This window comes from Trichoderma aggressivum (genome assembly GCF_033847375.1).
Source record: "Trichoderma aggressivum f. europaeum strain CBS 100526 chromosome Unknown scaffold_012, whole genome shotgun sequence".
Taxonomy (NCBI): Eukaryota; Fungi; Ascomycota; class Sordariomycetes; order Hypocreales; family Hypocreaceae; genus Trichoderma; species Trichoderma aggressivum.
Window position 1 is genome coordinate 322,271 of NW_026946378.1, and position 20,773 is coordinate 343,043.

The 20,773-nt window shown below is 51.5% G+C and overlaps 6 protein-coding genes across 6 annotated transcripts; 4 read left to right on the forward strand and 2 right to left on the reverse strand.

The window, feature by feature from the left end:
* Positions 1-1,200: 1,200 nt before the first annotated feature.
* Triagg1_3985 (uncharacterized protein) lies at positions 1,201-2,695 on the forward strand (the record flags this gene model as incomplete). The annotated part of the gene is made up of 2 exons (XM_062898337.1): positions 1,201-1,388; positions 1,453-2,695. 2 exons carry the CDS (start codon positions 1,201-1,203, stop codon positions 2,693-2,695), a joined length of 1,431 nt encoding a protein of 476 aa, XP_062757005.1.
* Positions 2,696-4,975: 2,280 nt separating this feature from the next.
* Positions 4,976-5,781, reverse strand: Triagg1_3986 (transcriptional regulator family: Fungal Specific TF; the record flags this gene model as incomplete). The annotated part of the gene is made up of 2 exons (XM_062898338.1): positions 4,976-5,572; positions 5,659-5,781. 2 exons carry the CDS (start codon positions 5,779-5,781, stop codon positions 4,976-4,978), a joined length of 720 nt encoding a protein of 239 aa, XP_062757006.1.
* Positions 5,782-10,395: 4,614 nt separating this feature from the next.
* On the reverse strand, positions 10,396-11,301 carry Triagg1_3987 (uncharacterized protein; the record flags this gene model as incomplete). The annotated part of the gene is made up of 1 exon (XM_062898339.1): positions 10,396-11,301. One exon carries the CDS (start codon positions 11,299-11,301, stop codon positions 10,396-10,398), a length of 906 nt encoding a protein of 301 aa, XP_062757007.1.
* Positions 11,302-12,345: 1,044 nt separating this feature from the next.
* Positions 12,346-13,222, forward strand: Triagg1_3988 (uncharacterized protein; the record flags this gene model as incomplete). Its single annotated transcript, XM_062898340.1, has 4 exons — positions 12,346-12,365; positions 12,411-12,497; positions 12,547-12,707; positions 12,822-13,222. 4 exons carry the CDS (start codon positions 12,346-12,348, stop codon positions 13,220-13,222), a joined length of 669 nt encoding a protein of 222 aa, XP_062757008.1.
* A 511-nt stretch (positions 13,223-13,733) lies between these two features.
* On the forward strand, positions 13,734-15,029 carry Triagg1_3989 (uncharacterized protein; the record flags this gene model as incomplete). The annotated part of the gene is made up of 3 exons (XM_062898342.1): positions 13,734-13,817; positions 13,864-14,560; positions 14,605-15,029. 3 exons carry the CDS (start codon positions 13,734-13,736, stop codon positions 15,027-15,029), a joined length of 1,206 nt encoding a protein of 401 aa, XP_062757009.1.
* Positions 15,030-18,138: 3,109 nt separating this feature from the next.
* Positions 18,139-19,447, forward strand: Triagg1_3990 (uncharacterized protein; the record flags this gene model as incomplete). Its single annotated transcript, XM_062898343.1, has 3 exons — positions 18,139-18,214; positions 18,304-18,966; positions 19,077-19,447. The coding sequence occupies 3 exons, from the start codon at positions 18,139-18,141 to the stop codon at positions 19,445-19,447; spliced, it is 1,110 nt and encodes a 369-aa protein (XP_062757010.1).
* Between the last annotated feature and the right edge of the window lie 1,326 nt (positions 19,448-20,773).

Here is a 20,773-nt window from a genome sequence, read left to right on the forward strand (position 1 = left end):
TGATCGAGGCGGAAATGCAAGATCGCCCAAAAAAAATAAAATAATAAAATAAAAATAAAAAAGCCAATTGCTCCGCGGCTTGGGAGCTACGTCGTATGTGGCTGGCTTGTTTTTTTCTTGTTTTGTCCCAAGGGGATCGTCAGTTGGATGGCCACATACGCAAGCGGCAACCTGTTTCTTCTTTTTTCAATTACTATACTCGTTCTCTTGTCTCTTGTCTCATTGATTATGGCGTTTGATATACGAGTGCATGTCCCTATCCGACTTGGACTATCCATAGATGGGAGCCCAATGTCCCGTCTTGTTAGAGTCGTCCCAAAATCTCGACGGATCACGGGACGAGGGTTGGCCACTGTTACCTGACGCCTGAGCTGTTGAAGGATTTGATGCAGATTCTCGTGCACGAGGCAAAACTTGAGGCCTTCCTGAAGCGCCCGTAGCGTCCCGGATCTGATGCGTGAGCTTTCGGCTGCCAGGGAGTCGTACGAAATACACACCGGTAATGGTTACATACTCGTGCATGTTCGTGGTCAGCCAAAGGTGAAGGCAGTCATGCAGTATATACCAGTCACCTGTACTCCGCATCTATGAAGCATCTCATCCATCTCATCTCATCGGTCGATGAGATGGCTGATGTAATCCATCTTCTTCCCCTTCTAAGCCTCTCTCATGTCTCGTCACATGCATCGAATCCCATACGACACCTTCATCTTCGAAACACGAAGCTCCAAGGCATCCAACGTCATTCTGGGCATCTCCTCGCTACATCCAAGCCTCACCCTTTCAGCTCCTCAAGATGCCCACAACTACAGCATCTCGTCCTCGTCCTCATCATCAATTCATTATCAATCAGCTTTCTCACGTCTAAAAGCCCCCCCGCAATGCGCTAGCTAGCAACAGTATTATCCGTCTTCATCTCCCGACTTATTCCCTGCCAAAAACCATCAGCGAGAATACTGTAGTTTTTCCCCTCCATAATCAGTGATTCCATGCCGCATCTTATTGCCGTCCCCCCGGGCGGGGATACGACGTGACGAGCCGGGTTCCGGACACGGCTCCTCGTCTCTTATCAATCTCATCAATCGCGTCAATCGCGTGTGCATATATCCAGCTGCTAGTCTCTGGCCTTTGCTCGTCTCGATACCGAACAGCAATGACTGTCCCGTCACGGCGTTCGATTTTCATCCAAGAACCCCGGTCATGTCCAAGATCCAGATCCAAGAGCAGCCGCAACCTGTCGGTGTGGCCGATGCGGGCGTTCTTGAACAGTCAGCACCACTTGAGCAGGCCCAGAACAATAGTCAGGACGACAGCAATGAGCCTCCGGACGGCGGATTACAGGCGTGGCTACAAGTCGTGGCCTCATTCGCTCTCTATTTCAATCACCTGTATGGCAAAAACCCACTCGTCAAAGAATGGTTGTGGACGTGTGCTAACCCGGATGTTATTCAGGGGCTTGCTCAACAGCTTTGGCGTCTTCCAAAACTACTACGAAACGGACCTCCTCAAGGACTCTTCGCCCTCGGCCATCTCCTGGATCGGGTCCGTTCAAGTCTTCTGCCTCATGTCCGTTGGGGCCGTCATTGGCCCGCTGTACGATGCAGGCTACTGTCGCGCGTTGCTCGCCGTTGGAACGTTCCTCCTCACCCTGGGCTTCATGATGACCAGCATCAGCACGCGCTACTGGCAAATCTTTCTGGCCCAGGGGATCTGCCTCGGCTTGGGCACCTGCTGTCTCTCCATCCCGTCCATCGCCATTGTGCCCATGTATTTCAAGAGACGCAGAGCTAGGGCCATGGGCCTCGCCACCGTGGGCAGTGGCCTTGGCGCAACGCTATATCCTCTCATGTTCCAGAGCCTCAGGCCGCAGATTGGCTTCGGCTGGACCATGAGAGTCATGGGGTTCATGGCGTTTGCAATGTGCTCCTTTGCGCTCATCATCATCCGGCCCCGCGCGGCGGCCAAGAAGCCCGGGTGGCAGCAGAACGGCTTCTCCATCCGCTGGTTCTGGGACTCTTCGGCCCTCAAGGAGAAGACATACCTTCTCTACTGTGCCGCCATCTTCTTTAACAATCTGTCATTCTTCAACCCGCCTTATTACCTGCAGAGCTACGCCGTCTCGCACGGCATGCAGGGCCACGTGCTGGCCGCATATCTGTTGCCTATTCTCAACGCCTCTTCCATCCCAGGCAGGATCATACCCTCGTTTATTGCAGACAAGGTTGGTTCTCTGGACACGTACGTCGTCGTATGCGCCTTGAGCAGCGCCAGCGTCTTTTACTGGATCAGCGTGACAAACGCAGCTGGCAACATTGCCTTTGCCGTTCTATATGGTTTCTGGTCCGGTAGCGTAGTAGCCCTCGGGTCGGTCGTTTTGACCTCCATCACCCCAGATATGAGTCGTCTGGGGACTAGACTGGGCATGGTGGCCATCCTCAAGGGCATTGGATCACTCATCGGCCCGCCCATATCGGGTGCCATTCTCAACAGCACCGGCAAGTATATTGGGATTCAGCTTCTTGCTGCCTGCGGCATCATGCTCACATCTCTTCTTTCTCTCGTTTTGCGACTAGTCATTGCGAGAGCGTTTTTCAAGACCATCCGAGACGATGACAAGGCGTACGCAGATGCAAGTCGTTCGAAATCAAAGGCGCCTGCTTCGGAGCATGTCACCGAAGACAAGCGTGCATCTTAGAGTGTTGCATTTAGACTTGCGATTAGATGGCCGGTATGCCATCGTTGGAGTGATGTGAAAATGACCAAGAAACCAGCATTGGATATCGATTTGTTTTTTATTTAACTGGTTGCGCACGGCGTTTACATGAAACGAGGACCATTTATCGAACAGGAGCACTAACAAGCGTCTTGTAAGTTGATTCACACAATTTAGAATAGAGACTCTCCTCGAGGAACGAATAATAGATGGTATACCATTCTCAATACAACCAAAGGCCTTTCGAAGCTCTCTTTACTCAAGATACATGTAGTAAACACCCCCAAAAAGTTCCACAAGCACCGCATATTCAAATTCCCCTTCAAGTCACAAGACCAACAACCACAAAATCCGCAGCCTACAAAAAAAGAAGAAAAGAAAAAAAAAAAAGCCTGGCAACGTATGTAGACAGAATGAATCCTTCGGCTGCCTAACAAACTCACGCCTCACATCATGACAAAGCATCAAACAACATCGGAGCAAACCGATGCGCCACATAAAAAAAAAGACCTCATAAGAGCGCACATACGCACCTTATGCAGGCAAACGTTTATATTAGCCTGTTCATGTGGCCTGATACGCCCTCCCCTTGTGACTCCTCGCTTTGTTCTCTTCTTTTTATTGCGTCGTTGTTGGTTTGGAGAGTGCATACCCGGGAGTACGCGGCGGAAGGATTGGGGCATAAGCGGCGTATTTCGTCTTTGTGCAACTAGAAGCGTAAACGTTGATGTAAGCTGAAAGAAAGAAAGAAAGATGAGAGAGAGAGAGAGAAAAAAAAAACATCAATGTGGAATTGCCGTAATAACCGTCCCAATTCACACCGTTGAGACAACTTTTCCTCTTCCAAACTCCCCATCTCTTGTAAAGAATGCCTACAGCCAGCCCTCAGCGTAGTTAGTAGTTCACATTATACGGAGCAATCTTCCACCCATCTTGATATAAACCGCTCTCTTGGGAAAATAGTTCCCGTCAACCACACGCCCCCTCCTCAAAGAAACCCATGCAAGGCACCCAACACGGCAAAAAAAAAAACCCCCCCAACATTAACCCAGATAGATCCCTTATATAAGCCACCACACCACACCCATAAACACCAATCATGGCTCAGTCAAACGATGCCAGCCTGCACGATGGCATCTGGTGCCTGCCTGCTTTCTCCAGACACTAAGTTCCTTTCCCTCTACTACTACCCACCTTACTATAGCACCCCTTGCTTTTTTTTTTACCGTAGGATCGAAAAGAAATATGCAAAGGGGGGGGGGGTGTGTGGCCATGGCTATGGATGGCAGTACACCTGAGGCACACATCACTTCGCCGGGGCCTATCGCAGGGCTGAATCCGCGGGTTGACGTCGCCATCACGTACCATGCCGCATTCGTTTCGTTTCGTTTCGTTTCATTCCCGGCTCAAGGTTTTTTTCGGGGTTTTATTTATTTATTGATTTGATTTGATTTTCTTGTTGTAGGGGTGCTTGCAAGGGTGTCTGAGCCGTTTTGTTCGCCAGGAACGTCACGAGAGTGTGTCGACTCACACATATTGCAGATGCGATTGTGAGGATGAGTCAACTCCAGGTCTCGTGGATAGTTGCCTATACATATTCTCAACAGGCAAAGGACACTATTCCATCATACTACTTTCAAGAAAAAGAAAGGGGGGAATCTACGAGACTGGCAAAACATGCCATCTGACCAACAAGGACATACGCATCGACGGTGAATCCAAGTGTAACATCGAATCTAACTGAGCTTACAAAAGCAAGTGATCTATACAAGTAGCCAATCCCCCCCATATCGTCCAATCATGAGCCCATTACCGGCATAGCCTCCATCTAAAAAGAACGAGACAAAAAAGTACACGGCCCAATCCAGCATCTATTTCCCCAAGGCTGAACGCTGCAGACGGGATACGTCATGCAGGGAGGCACAGGGGACAAGGATGCGGTGAGCCAAAGAAGAGTAGACAAAACGTGGAATGAAATGCTGAAAAGGGAAAATGACAAAAGAATAAAGGAAACAGGGTTCTTAAATATACAAGCTGATGCTGTAAAGGGGTATTCTAAGTATGAAATCAGACGCGCTGCAATCCTCAGCAAGGTGTTCACTTACATGGCCGCCCGGGGCCGAATCTAATGTGAAAAGAAGCAAGGGAAAACACTCAGAAAAGAAAGAAGATGCCGAAAAAGATGCAACTCGCAAAACGCAACGCAAAACGCAACGCAAAGTCATAAAACACAAGACTCAAAAGAAAGCAAGGAATTAGCAGCTATCGCTGCTGGCCACCCCAGTATCGGGGGTCGTTTTGGTCGTGGTACTGTCCGTACTCGTCATAGTTTTCGTAGTACTCTCCACCGTCGTAGTTTTGGCCACCGGAGCCGGAGGCGCCCATGTACTCGCCGTATTGTCCGTGAGAAGGCATCTGCTGCCAGCTGCCTCCGCCATGCTGTTGCTGTTGCTGTTGCTGTTGCTGTTGCTGGCCGTAATAGGCGCCGCTCCCGTAGATACCATCTGAAGCCATGGCGTCGCCGCTACCGTCTAGGGACAGGGAGCGCAAGTCGAATCCATCATCGGGACCGAGCGTGTCAGGGTCCAACAGGTCCAGCGCATCACCATACTCGCCAGATCGAGACTTGGATTTGCTGCTGCCGGCTCCAGCTTGTTGGGGATGCCTGCTGCTCCGATGTCTTGACTTGCCAGAGTGGCTGCCAGGGCTGCTCTCGCCGCCGGTTAACTCGCGGCTATCAGTGGAATTTCTGCCGCTGGACTTTCTACCGCCTCTGCGGGAAGGAGAGCGGGTGTATTCGCAGACGAGCTGGCTAGCGACGCAGCGTTCACATCCACTCTTGTCGCCGCTGCACTTGAGCTGGTGGAAGGGGATAGGAGGTTAGCGTCGGATACACAACAAGGAGAGGACTTGCTCGGCAGTGGCATGATGCTGCGTCTTGTTACCTTTTTGGCGTGGCAGTTGTTGCAAGCTTGGTGCTGACTGGATCGAGCAGAGATGGGGTCTGAGGCCCGCCTGAGCTCTTGGACGCTCTTGGTCTCGGGGTCGTACTTGAAGGTGTTGAACATGGTTAATGGCTGTGCTAGGCTTTCTCTGTGCTCGTGTAGTAGTGGTGAAGCGGCAAGGCTGGATATGAGAAGAGAGAAGAACTAGGTTGCTTCAATTATCCTATCCAGTGGCTATAGGTCTAAACAAGAGAACGAGTGTTGTTGAGATAGTCGCAAGCCAACAGATCTTCCCATTGATAGAGCCAGAAGAAGTAGGAAAGAGAGAGTAGCGAGAGATGCCACGGTTCAATGCAAGACTTGGTCAAGAGCCCTATATGGTATGCGTATCATAGCCGTGATATAATGTGAAGGGATTCAATGTAGTGACTGGATGGATAGTGAAGTCAACCTTTTAATTCAGGCCAAACAAGGCCTCTTATATCTCGATTGGGATGCCGGAGGATTTGACAGCAGCCAGCCAGGCAGCCGCGCGCCTTCTCCACTGCAGATGCGGTTATCCCTGGCCTGGCCGCTCCATCGATTCCACCAAGGGAAAAAAGAGGCCAAGGCATGGTTTGTGACTGTCTGTTCTGTCTGGGTCGTGCCAGATCCGGGAGCGCCATGCTGCTCGTGGCTGGGGGGAGGGGAGTCAGTACAGTAAGGCCGAGCAGATCAAGGGGGGCGTGGGAGCATCGGCAGCCTGATTTCTTGCCTGTGCCAACGAACGACGGCGCCTAGGCGTATCATGCGGATGATGGAAGAAATCGAAGGTTGAGATGGTTCATGGCACCAAGATTGAAGGAAAAGAATCCGGGCGCCGTGATAGGCCGGAGCGCGACTTTGTCAGCAGGGCCGGCAGCGGATGCGGCAGGCGGTGGAGCCACTGTAATGAGGGGTGGAGCAGCTCTTGGCGCTAGAACTAGGCTCCCGCGGGTGGGGCTGCCCGAAGGAGAGTGGCAGTATTACAGGGGGGGTTAAAGTGGTTACAGCGCTGTTTGAAGCTGTGCTGTGCATCATTGCCCTGATGACAGAAGAGCGCTGGGGATAGGTACATGTAGAGGTAGACAATATGCCTCAAGCGGCGGTGTCTTTGAGCGATTAAAAAAGAATGAGGCGGAATAAACAATGTCAGTTGCAAGTAGACGAGTCTAGAAGCTGGTAAACACGAAAAGAGAACAAAAAAATAGAGAGACAAGGTTGACAAAAACAAGGCGGAACAAGAGTCATACCTCGAGGGTGTGCATGTAAACCAAGCGAATGACCACGAACACCAACACCAGAGGAAAAGTGTCAATTCATCCCAGCAACTCGCAATACGCACGAGCGCCATGTCTTGCAGCAAAGTGGCAAGTCAATGACTGCTGAGTCGTGCAAGAGAAAAAGGGTGCACACATACAAGAGGCAGGATCTGAGTCTACAGGCGTGGCTTGCGTGCCACAACAAAAGTCCGCAAGGCCAAGGATCCCAAACAGCCTGGTGCCATCAAAGCCTTTTCAACGAGGGCGTTGAGAAACCATGGTTTACGGTGGCTGTGCCGTCAGCGGTTTCGGTTTCGGCACCACGGGCCCTGCAAGCTCTCGACGTGGCCTCGTTTCGTTTCGTTTGCCCTGCGAGATTGAAGATTAAGTTGCGATGAAGCGGGTGAAGCGAGCAGGGCTTGGCTGGGGGGCCGTGGCGCATCGTATTGCGGGCATTGACTGAGACAAGACACTTGAAGACAGTTGTCACGATAACGAATTGAGCACTAATGAATGATCCTGGGCTGTCATGGGTAAGTGACATTGACAGACAGCTTGGTCCATCTCCGTACGTTACCTATCCAGTTCACTTATTGCTCTTTGGGAATACCTTACGTATCCTGATCCCCAGCGTCAATCATCGTCATGGGGTCAATCAGCTAAAGGGCCTAGATCCGTCCACCCAAGACAGAAAAGACAAAAGACCTCGCTCAATGTCCCGGTATGACGCAACGGGGTACGAGTACCGTACCAACGCATCCCCGCGCGCTCTTTAATTAGAACAAAGACACAGTCTCTACCACATATACACACAAAAGAAATAAAAATAAAACCCAAAGGAAAACCACAGACGTTGCAATTCACTCGCCAGGCCGAGGATGCGCATTGAGGCGGTCTTGTTCCGGCAGACCGAGAGCGAAAAGGCACAGCCATTCCGGTCACCTGCGCCGCTCCGGAACCAAACCAGTGCGAATATGCGCATATTTGCCCTATCCAGTAATGCAGTCTGCAGAGTAGCCGTACAGTAGCGTCGCATTCCCGGCATGGACTGAGCCAGCTAGCCTTCATCCTTCCGCTTGTCTTATCCCACGCTGCTGTGTCACAGTACGGAGCACATGTACACCATGTGTATGTATGTATGAGGTGAGATGGTATGCGATGCTGTCATACGGAGTTGGATTCCCATGAGCCCCGTAGGGCTGCATGGCCAACCGCGTAGCACAATGACGAGTTTGTGGTGTCTTTCAGGTCTTGATTCCCATCACTTCTTTTACTCTTTGGCTTCGTATTATTAAGCAGATCGTATAAGTCGTACAGTACCAGGGGGGGTGCCCGGTTGATTGGGCGTGGCAATCTCACTGTGACCGCCATGCATCTTGACGGAGGGGATCCTCCTGGTGATCCGCGAGGCGAAGAGCTGATATCAGGCTTTTGCCGCAGTGCATCGGATATAGCTCCCATTTGATGTGTAATTGGAGGTGTTCACGATATCTTAACGCATCTGCCGAAGGTGAGTATGCCTAACCATTGGTCATTTACCACCTCACCATAGAAAAGGCAAGTCATGATGAAAGGCACTCTGCAACCCCGCGGGGAAATGGCAAATAACACCTCGCTCTCCGCCTTGCTTCGAAAACCATGGGGCCAGCGAAATAGCCACTACATGCAGGTACTATCTAGAAACTACACCGATATTCCGAATCGCGCCAGTCGTCATCCTGCCTGAGGATCTCCTGTCTCATCCCCAGAGCCTTATGCTTACCGGGTAGCCTATCCAATCCGCCGCGGGTGGTAAAGGAAATCAAGACGCCCGTATTACTTGATTCGTCTTGTCTCGTCTCGCCTATTCTCGCCCTGCTTCTCAAGTGCCGCGCTATCAGAATCACGATACGAGGATGCAAGAGGTTTAACCGCCCGCGATACGAGCCCGTCATACGATACGAGTCGGTATCCTGTTCGGGGAACCTTGAACAGAACTATTCCAGACAAGACGGCGGCTTCGGTGGCGGCGCTGGCCTGCGCCACAGCCGAAGCCCCGTGCCGGGCAAGGTCGCCCTAGAATCTATTCGGATCCGAACGTACGGGCATCTTCAAGGGCTCTATTGTTTGCTCACGGCGGATGGCTTCTTTGGGGCAGTGGACGGGCATCGGTACCTAGATAGGCAACAAAGTGTAAGCATGTTACTGTTTGCAGCGTATTTGATAATACACCCCCCTCTGGCATTAGCATATGCATGTGCATGCAAGTGTGTGCATTCTGCTAGTACTGCACTGATGATAATATTCCGGCGCGAGGACGTTCATGCAGCCACTTGCATGCAACGCCGTCAATCACGCGCTCTTGGGCTCAATACGAACTCTTTTCAGAACCGACAACTTGTGCAAGCCATACATGTAGGCAGTTTCTCCAGGCATCCAAAAGCCACATGCTCTCAACTATTTTCTCTTCTTTTCTAAATTTTCCGAAGAACAGATTGAAAGTAGGTAATTGAACATCTGTCAACTGTGCCGAGGTTAGATGCAATTTATTCGCTAAAACGGGTATTCCACGAATGCTGTATCTCGTCTTGAGTCATTGAGTCTCGAGAAGCCCAACGGTTTGCGCGCTTTTAGACAGGAACATGCAGACTTCAGTCTACTCTAGCAAGAACAGGGGGGCCTAAACCAAGTTTACAGCACGGCGGGATGAAAAAAAAAAAAGTTCCTAACCAGGCGGAGCAAGTTTCTCAAAACGGGTTCTCGGTAATTGCCAGATTTCGTTACTCAGGGCCCAACCGGTGGGTTAAACATGCCACGGCAAGGCGAAAGAGGTCTTGGGGGGGTTATAGTCTACAGTAGAGCAGCAACTTTTGTGTGAGAGAAGTTGTCAACTGCGGCTGTCAACCACCCTGGTGTTCTGCCTAAAGAAAAGTGGGTGCATGAGTCACTGTATAGATCTCATTTCAACGGCGCTGCACAACAAGATGGCGCTTGAGATTTTGCTGCCAGTTCATTAAACGACCCCCTGGTCTCGTTTCTTCTTCTCCATCCTTGCGGGGAGAAGGGGAGAGAGGGGGGGGGGGGGGGGGGGGGCTTGCCATGTGCGCGTGTGTGTTGCATTGTGTCTCGGGAGATGGACATCGGAGAGTTTAACGAGGACTGACTGGTGGAACTTTTTGGGGGGTTTTGCAATGACGACGACGACGGGCGATTGGAATACGAAAACTCAATGATGTTGTGCTTTTTCTTGATAAGGGTAGGCTAGCCCTTGCTACTTACAAACGAACAAGCAAACATGAATAAAAATAGATGCGAATACTACCGTACAAAAACCACTCAAACTCAAACAAAGTCTATCGAAATACCATGTCATCTCAAGCTGAAGTCGTCACAGCATCCATGCAGAAACACGCGTTCCTCAGTCTCCTCCATTCTGCCTCGTCATAGGCAACTCGGTCGGCATACTCAGTCGGCATACTTAGTGAGCGCAGCAAAAGTCCGTCACAACAAGACACTTGGCATTGCGCCTCAGTTCGCCCACCCGAATCTGCTGGGTCAACTCCTCGAGAATTTCGTTCTTCCACCGCACAGATACATCCTTCTGGTTTTCCCAATCGACCATGTAGAAGATGTCGTCAATGGTGGCCTTGGAGTCGATCGTGATGGTGTACTTCTCTCCGTTGCGAGCGCGGTTCCTTCCGTCGCTGGTGTCGATCACCTCGAGTCTGAACTCATCCGAAGCCGGGGGAGGAGGGCAGACATATGAAAAACTGCCCGGTGGCAGGGATGGCACACAGTTGGCAGGAAGGCAGTTGGCAGGGGGGAGGCAGTTGGCAGGGAGGCAATTGGGAGGCATAACCGGCCAGTTGCAACTGGGCGGTGCGTCCGTGTAGCAGCACACCATCGGATAGCATCCAGGCGTGGGTGCAGGTGTCGGAGGGAATGGGCCGGTGCAGAAGCATACGTATGGCTTTGCCTCTGGCTCCGGCACGGCGATTTGGACAAGTTCCGGTTCATAGCGGCCGACAGGCGGGTGGTCATCGTGGCCGTGGTTGTGGCCGCCACAACCACCTCCCCTTGAGTGAGAGTGAGAGTGGTGGGAGTGGGAGTGAGAGTGGGATTGACGACCCCTGCCCCGGGGGGAGTGAGAGTGAGAGTGAGAATGACCGCCGCCGCACATTTTCGAGAGGGTTTTCGACGTTGTCTTCGACTTGGTCTTGCAGGTTGTTTTGGACTTTGTCTTCCAAAGAGTAAACATATATCTTGTCTCAGAAGGGATGTATCGTGCTGTAGTGGCGGATCTGGATATGGTTTCCTTGGTGAGGTAGTGAGAGAGGAGGACAGTCTCCAACGACGAGATGACCTCCATCTTAAATATTCCCATTCGGTGATGTTGAAAGTGGACGATTGATGTTTTTTTAGAAACTCTCACTAACATGATGGCAAAGTGGTGGCTTTGAGCCTTTGATCACTGGCAGAGAATCCATTGAAGAGACGGGGGAATGATGCAAGAGTTGTCAGCGGTCGTCTTTGAAGCATCGCCGTTTCTGGAATCTTGGTGGAGTAACATCTTGAGAATTCAACGGCGGTCTTTGAAGAGTTGTTGCTCCTGCATGATGGTGGAGTAGAAGCTTGGATGATTCTCAACAGCACTCTTTGAAGAGAGATGATCACGGCCATCTCTGTGGCGCATGGGCGGTGGAATTCATTCATCAGGAGGCGCAGTCATCAATAATTCGATGTCATGTTATCACAAAAAAAAAAAAAAGAGTGGGAATCCACTTCCATGGTTGACATTTCCATTGTCAAGCTGGTGTTTTGCTGAGCCATGGCTGATGCTTCTGGAATGTTACACAAAGGACGTTGACAGTCCCGAGTGGTAACGTGGAGATTGGGGTTCCGCGCGCACGTGAGATTCAAGAAACAAAAGAGGCAATATGGAGGGAAAAGTGTCTTATCCGACGCATTCGGAAATCGTGAGGTTTTGACGGCTTGAGTCTCTTTGAGAGCGCTGGAGGCATTGGCCAGATATAGTTCTGTGCTGTTGTCTTTTGTATGTAATTCCTTAATACGGACGTTCTAATTCAAGGGACAGTAACAGACAGTAACAAGAGCCAATCCCAATCGAAGGCGTCGGAAACAAAAAGAATTCAATGGCTGCACGCCTTCACAAGCCCGCTGTTTGGCCTTATCTGCTGGGAGCGGGGCCCCGATTCGCCCCCGGAAAAAGGTGGTGCCCATCGCCGGAAAGGCCAGCGAAGCCCCAAAAAAAGTTGTGGTATAACAAGGACAAACGAATCGACCTTTTCCCCTCCAAAGAGGAACATTCCATCGCTCTCAAGCCAACATCACGGGCTCTTTTCCTGCTTGCCATTCCCTTCTTTGATTGTTCTCTTGACCATCACTGCACCTTGCAGTCGCCGCCACAATGGGTATCAGTCCTCAGATGTAAGTAGACGCACGAGTCGATTCGGTTGCGCTCGTTTGTCGCAGAGAGACGAAGGGCGAGGCACGAAGCACGAGGAGAAAGAAGCAGCGAAAAGCCTCGTCGCAAGTCATGGCGCGACAAACGACGGCGACGTGAGGAACACGCAATGCATTGGAGCATCTCGCTGACTCTCGGGACTAGCACCAACCTCATGATCATCCTTGGTATGATGCAAGTCACCAAGAGGATCCCCTTCGAAGACGAGAACGTGCTCAACCTCGTCCGCGCCATCTACATTGGCAGCAACCTCGTCATCGCCGCTCTCTATTTTTACATCCAGATCCAGATCAACAAGAAGAAGGGTACGTCTGACTCATGGGTGGTCTTTGATGCATATGCCGCGCAAAAGCATAGGCTTTCGGATCGCTGCCTTTTTTTGTTTTGTTCCATCCTCTAACATGCGTTTCTTTGTCCAGACATGACCACCCTCAAGTACGTCGAGCCCGCGCCCATGGGCTCTTCCGAGGAGGGCAAGCTCGTCACCACCACGATCCACGCCTACGACTCCAACCAGCTCCGCCAGCTCTGGCGCGGCCAGCTGATGGGTATCGCCATGATGTCCTTCATGCACCTCTACATGAAGTACACCAACCCCCTGGTCATCCAGAGCATCATCCCCGTCAAGTCCGTCTTTGAGGGCAACCTTGCCAAGATCCACATCTTTGGCCAGCCCGCCTCTGGCGATCTCAAGCGACCTTTCAAGGCTGCCCAGGGCTTCATGAGCGCCATGCAGGGTGCCAACGGCACTGTCCAGAGCGACAAGAAGGCCGTTGAGGCTGCTGAGAAGGCCGGCCGTGGCGGTGCCAAGGAGGAGTAGAAGGATTCTATACTACAGAATAGATGTATCATATATGAGCAGGCAAAAAAGGCTCTACTGGGCGCGGGTTCGGATTCGATAATGTGTACTACCTTTGTTTTGGGATATATATTATCTGGCGCTTTGATCTTTAATCATACTGGTCCGTAATGATTAATTTCTGACATCTCACTTTATTCCTTGCATCTTGCATGTTTAGTAACGTATCCCGATGTGACCTTTCATGTTTTGTAGTGTTTCCTTCATTTGCCCATCATGAAGTCAGAGGTGTTGAGAGCCAATCAGGTACCCAATACTTCTTGATTCCTTGCCATTGCCTCAAGTTACCGAGTCACGTTACTTCGCGTTAAGTGGGCGATTTTCTAGAGTCACGTCTTTTGCCCCTCCCGCGCCTCATTCTCCCGCGCTTCATATTTCAACCGTACATCATTTACAGATTCAAGCTCCTACAAGTTTCTGCTTTCAAGTCTTAATAAATCGTTCTTTTACTACATCTCGAGACATATAAACCATGGAGCGTCCAGTCACGCCTCCGGCGGCTGCGACCAAATCGCAAGCTGCGTCATCGAAAACCCCAGAGATGACAAGGCGCATAGTACGTTTGCTTACCGGAGATCTAGAGAACTTCGTCGGCTAATCAGGGCACAAAAATGCAACAGGAAGAGAGTCGCCTCCGAGCCAAAGCCATCCGTGAACAGCGAGAGGCCGAGCAGCGAGCCTCGGGAACAGCGCAGGTTCTTCCCAAGTCGGCTGCTGGATTCATACCTACCGAACATGTGCACGTCTCGAAACCCGCAAATGGAAAACGGCCGTTCAACGACATGTCGACAGGAGATATTGCGGCTGGCAACAACCGCGATGGGCGTCACGTGGGGGACGAGGCGGCCCTGCGACCGGCAAAGAAGTTTACCAAATTTGTAGACTACAACATGAGCTCGATGACGGACACAAAAGGCGGCTTCCTCTCCATGGAGGATGACCCTCATAACTATGCGCTAGGCGTTCAGAAGCCCGGTCAGGCAGACGAGCAGAGACCAAAGGGCATGACGATCCAAGAATGGGAAAAGCAAAAAACGCTACAAAACTTGAGGAGGCTAAAAGCAGGTCCTTTTGAGCCGGGCATCAGTGTTTTGGACGACCAAAAGACGAGGAAGATATGCCGAGAATGCGCAAGTCTGGAGATTGACTTTGTGTGGGAAGAAGTCTTTCACATCTGCGTGTGCAACAAATGCAAAGATAAATATCCCGAAAAATATTCTCTGTTGACCAAAACAGAGTGCAAGGAAGACTATCTCCTGACAGATCGTGAGTCATACCTCGCTTCTCTCACGCAGATTGGTACGATTTGAAATACTGACGAGATTTCGCCTCCCTTTTGACAGCCGAGCTGCGGGACCCCGAACTGCTTCCTCATTTGAACAAGCCAAATCCGCACAAATCCCACTGGCACGACATGATGCTCTTCTTGCGGTTTCAGGTCGAAGAATATGCCATCGGCACGAAATGGGGTTCGGCCGAGGCGTTGGACGCGGAATACGAACGGCGCGAGTCGCAGAAGAAGGCCCGCAAAGAGGCAAAATTCAAAGAGAAGCTGCTGGATCTAAAGCGAAAGACGAGGACAGAGGCGTTTCGACGACAGGCAGGGACACTCGGCAACAAGAATGGGGCACCAAGCAAGTTTGGCGATGCCGTAGGCGGAGGGGGCCGACACGTGCATGAATGGGGGCGAACAGTCGAGAACGAAGAGGGCATGACTGTCAAGACGTGCGTGACGTGCGGAATGGAGGTGGAAGAGTTGGAATTCTGAGGGACGATGCGCTATCGGATTCAACCAACAATCCAAACACCCAAGATTCATGTTCACCCGAACCACGTCTTCAACCTAAGTTGATAGGGAAGCGGGCACAAGCTGGCTTGACTACCCCTAGCTCCGCAGAAGAGTGGCGAGTGACTGCAATCCTCCTTACGACAGCCTGCCAAGTTGTGACATCGAAATGATTTTCACAATCACCGCCCCCTTGGCCACGCTTTGCAGCCGAGAAGTTTGTCAAGCGAGACGCAAAACTGGACCAGAGCGGGCTCCGGGTGACCCCTTTTACCCTGGCTAGCTGAAGATGCCTGTTTGGCTTCGATGTGAAGTATTCATCTACCGACCAATCTCTTTGACCTACCGTTGGATCAGTTCAAGGAGCAGCCAACCAATCAAGAGCCAACCAAGGAAATTCGCGAGCTTTATGTCTAATGAGGCGCTCTCATAGGACAGTTCAAAATTAGGCACTTGTTTGCCTTGCTATCTTGCTTGTGACAGGAAAAGATGGATACGAAAGCACAATGCGAGTTGTGCCGGGCTAGGACTCTCTCCTATGAATGCAAAGTTCAATCATGCCATCACCAATTTGAGCCCATCTTTCCTAGCCTATTTGTGGGGGTGTCGGCGTGAAAGCTGCCGCGTAGATGACTGCGTCGTAAGATTCGCAGCATCAAGGACTGCTGTTTGTGCTGTCCCGCTTTTCGGAAGCTATAGACTAACAGGCGTGCGAAAACAACGACCGAGTACCTAACCGTCAATCCGATATACAGGCATCACATGTTTGCACTGGACAAACTTCGTGCCGGGAAACCAACTGTCAATCTGACCTCGGTGGACGATCGGCTCTGGTCATGCTCCGGCTAGAATCGATGACTGGCGCCCGCATGGTCTATCACACAAAGGTGGATATGCTATATATATTTCATCACACAGCAATCACTCATAAGCTATTCAGGGGGGAAAGTGACAGGTAACATGGCATCTCGCCGCATACAACTGCCTTTAGGCGCTCGACCTGTCGTAGGGCTGCGCCTGCGCTGATTATTGCCATTATCAGCGCTCATACTCCATCACCTTGACGGTGCTGGTATTCCTTTACGATGCACGGATCAGTAGCAGCACTGCGAGCTCGTAAGCTTATGCTGGGCCGCCGCAGAGGCCACCCGCATCGTTGGAACGAATAGATGCATCCCGTACGTCGGATGCGCGGATCCGCCGCTACAGCAGCCTTTAGCAATGTCGATTCGATCAGATGGATCCGGATGAGCAAACGGACAAACTGTTCCGTACGATGTTCCTTGTGCCCGATGGATTAACGGAAAGCCAGTACTGCTACCATGAAAACACAAAGACTGAATACTACTACAATGTGAACAAGAATCCATGGGCCAAGGCAGAATATTATACTTGGCGAGTCTGAGCGATGCATGTAAAGGAGTGCTGGGCTTTTTCTGCTTCTTCTTTTCTTTTTCCAAGTGACAGCCTATTAATAGGCGATAGCACGTCTGTTGGCCATTATTTCCCACTATGTCCATGATCCTTGCTTTGGCGACTTCTTTCTCCCCTTCTCTCGTACTCTATTTTCTCATGTCTCGCGTGTTTCCGTTTTGTGTCGCATGACACAGTTGCAAAACGGCAATAGCAGCATCGGATCGGCCTTCAAACGAGATTGACACATGTCTTCATCAGATTCAGTCATCCTATCCCTATTTGCTTTCTTTTTTCCTCAATGTTCTTTTTCCATCTCCTGAAGATCAACCTGTAGATTTGAAAAATTCACTTTTTTTTTTTGCCACAGCAATACGAGTCAAGAAGAAAAAGAAACGAAAAAACCCTTCCAACCAGAGAGGCGATGGCTGTGTCAAGAGAATGCACAGTTGGAGCGACCCAATCGCGGATGGCCCGACAACACTTCTGCGAACCGAAATCTCCACAAGGCAGTCATGTCCAGGGGGCAACAATAAAACCCGCGGGCTTGCAAAGCTGACCTGGTCAAAAACGCTCGGTTCTTGTTGCGTGCCGGGCTCAGGTTCTCGACCCAGCGGATCGTTTGTGATTACAGCACAATGACAAAAGAGAGAGAGAGAGAGAGAGAAAGCGTGTGCGAGATAGTGCCCGTACTCGTACGAGCAAAGAAATGAGAATCCGCAGCTACCTTGCCACTAATACTATGGCGAAGCTCGCAAACAGCCTCGGCGTGAGTCGACACCGCCATATCAGACATACGAGGAATGCCACTTTGTACAAAGCACGCCGGCATCTATCCCCCAATGTTCCCCGCGCGCTTGCGGCGCTGGAATTCCAAAATGGTTCATCGCGCTGGCCTTAGCATGACTCCGGAAAGGCTACTAAGTTGGCGACGTGCCTGGCCGTGGTGGAGAAATGCTGCTTTAGCCCAAGGGGCCAATTTCACCTTGGACAATCTTATCAGGCAGGCTGACCATCTCTCTTGGGATGAGGCGCTCCGCCCGGTTTTTAGACTGGGCCTTATTGCGACGGTGACAGAAGGTCTGGAAACCTTTTTGTTTTTTTCCAAGGAAAAGGGAGGCCCATGTTGGAGAATGGCCAGGTATGGAGAACGTGGCCAGGGGGGGTGGAAGATTACCCAAACAAGCTACTGTACCAACCACGAGGCCTGTCTGTTCCTGTTCCTGTTCCTGTTCCTGTTGCTGTTCCACCAAGCCTCGACTGCGACGGGCGGCCGTCCTAAACGTGGGATGAAGCTGAACGTTGTGACGTGCATTCCGTCCTCTGCTTCCCACGTCCCCGGCATGAGGCTCCCCCATCGGTAACTGCTAGCGGTGGCGTCGTCCGTTGCGCACGAGGGTGGAGCAGCCGTTGAGGCCGGCTGTCGTTAATTACCCAGTACTCATCCTAATGGACTTTGCAGAGCACGGGAGTACGAGGTACATACATGCTCGGTCGTTGGCCTGGGCCTGGGATTGCTACAGTACAAGTACAGGGTGCATCCCACCTCCTTATTAGTATCGTCCCGGGCACCCTCTTGAGACGAGAATAGTGCTTCGTCACTCTTCTCACGTTGGCGTGGGCTCGGATATATGTATACATGGATGGACGGTAATCGGGTTCACAACACCACTACCAGATGGGACTTGGGGTGATTGAGGACTTCGGCGTCGTGGCCAACCGAGTTAATTGGTCTCTAACTGCCATTTCCATAGGTTTGACAAGCCCTCTCTGCTTCTGGCCCAAACGTTTCCATGTCAATCCTTGCTAACTTGAGCTTCTTTCTTCTTCTCTCCGCCTGTAGTCATCGTCGTACTTCGCATCATCTGTCGAGCGTGTTTCCACCGAGGCAGATATGGCCGCCTCGGCCTCGATGACCTGGTAACCTTTGTCTGCCTCGTCATCCTCATCGTCAGCTGCATCTGCTCCACCATCGGCATCAGCTACGGCCTGGGGCGGCGGGAAGACACTCTGGCGCCGGACCAGCTCGAGCAAGCCATCAAATGGAACGCCATCATTAACGCCGTCGTCATCTGGTCCTTTTCCCTTCCCAAGTTCGCCATCATCGCCATCCTCAAACGAATCCTCGACTATGGAACCAAGACGACGGTGCTCTTCCTCGGCCTGGCCATCACCTGCCAGGCCTGCTTCCTCGCCGTGTCGGTCTGGTGGTTCGCCCAGTGCCACCCCGTAGCCTACCAGTGGGACAAGTCTATCGAGGGGGGCTGGTGTGCGAGCGGCGAGGTCTTGACGAGCCTGGCGTTTGCAACGTCGGCGTACTCGGCCTTTCTCGACCTTTTCTTTGCGTTTTATCCGATTCCCTTTATTATGAGGCTCAACATGCCTCTGAGAAACCGGCTGGCCGTGTGCTTTGCCCTTGGCCTCAGCGCCATGGCGTGCGCCGTGTCAGTCTATAAGCTTACAGTATTCCAAGATGCCTTTAAAGAGATGGAGGTGGATCGCACATGTGAGTTATCAACTGGGAGGGGAGGGGAGGGGAGAACAGAAGAACATGTGGAGTAAAAAAAAAAAAACTCTGGAAAGGATCAACATTTGCTAATCTTGATATTACGACAGATTCAGTCCCATACCTCGACATCTTTGGTGTCGCCGAGGGGGCCTTGCTCATCATCGGCGCATCGCTACCCACACTGGGCCCTATGTTCCGGGTGCTCAAATACAAAGTCACCTCGTACGCAACCAACAGCAACCTGTCGCGCCAGTCGGGCGATCGCAGCCAGAACCAGTCCGGGACGCTCACCAGCAGCAACTGGCGAGGCAAGCGGGACCACGAGCTCGACGACGAGGAGATTGCCTCGTCGGCAGGGATGCACAACTCCAGCGTCGACGACATCCCGCTCGTTGCCACGGCGAGGCCCGTCGCTCGATATCACGAAGATCCCTTCAAGGATCAACGACAGTCGGTCGATAAGCCGGCGGGGTACTAAAAAGAAACATGAACTCATGGCCCTCGTCGTTGTTCCCCGAAGAAAAAAAAACTTGTTCGTTCAGGGAAATAGTGCTTGACGATCATCTGACGACGCCCCGTTTACGACTCATTTACAAATTTTATTTCACTCTTCTTTTTTTTTGTTTACCCTTTTGTTTTTTGGCTTTCCTTTTGTGTGTTATTACCATGAACTAACACCCCCAAATCCCCCCCTCCCCTTCTCTCTCTGCCGGCTAAAGAGGGAAAACGGGCTGGGGGGGATGGGGGAATCATGAAAACAAGAAAACCAAGCGCAACCGGCATCCATCCGTCAACCTCGTACCGGAGTGTGTGCGATAGGAGGTGTTTGCCCGGCGCAGGTCGATTATACTACAGGTACTTGGGGGTCACCAGGACAGAAAGAGGGAACTGCATCTGCAGGGGGCTAGTCAGGCACGGAGGCGTCGTTTTACCGGGGTGGCTGAAATATACATGTAAGGTGTAATGTCCGCATACATGTGAGCTATCGTCGTTTGGGAATAGGTGTCGGGAGTTGTCATTTTTTTGTGTTGCCCACCCCTGGTTCACTTATTTTGCAGTCCCGGCTGCGAGGTTGAGCCGCGGTGAGGAACAAGGGCAGGCGGGCCATTCGCTCCGCAAAGAAAACGGGCGTTTTTTCAATTTGGGAGGGCGGGAGGTTTACTGTTTGATTCCCTTTTTTTTTCGGGTCGTGGAAGAGGGCGGAAACTGTCATTATCATAGAAGCTGGTTCAGAACCCTGTACATACAACATGGTCAAACTGTTAGACATCACCAACAAAAGATGGTCATACAAGTACACGCAAGCTACCCACGTGTGTCCCAATTCCCAACCGGATGGATACGATACCGTTCTTGAATCGTAATCACTGGAGAAGAAAGCCGTTCCATCTACGCAACTACTTCGGCGAAGTCGCCTCGGCGTGCGGAGCTCCCCATCCCTGCTAGTCACAACCTGTGCCGTTGCAGAAACGAACCAGGGACCATGCAGGTACTAACCACTCAACTCACTCCAACTAAAAAATGTCGCTTGACAAGGGGAGAGGGAGGGAGGAAGCGAAGGGACACCGAAGCAAGAAAAAGGGCTAAAAAGGCTTTCGTATCGTCCCCTCGAGCTCGATCCCCTTTTGGGGCCTGATGTGCAGACCAGCCCGCCTCCTCTGCCGTCTTTTCGACCCAAGGAGCTGAGAATGACGGCAACAAAGACGCCACTAGATCTTCTTCCTTCTTTTCGCCTTAAGCTGGAAATGTCTTGGATCGAAATTCCCACGTATGTAGTGCCCGTTTTCCCCCCCTTCGCATTATA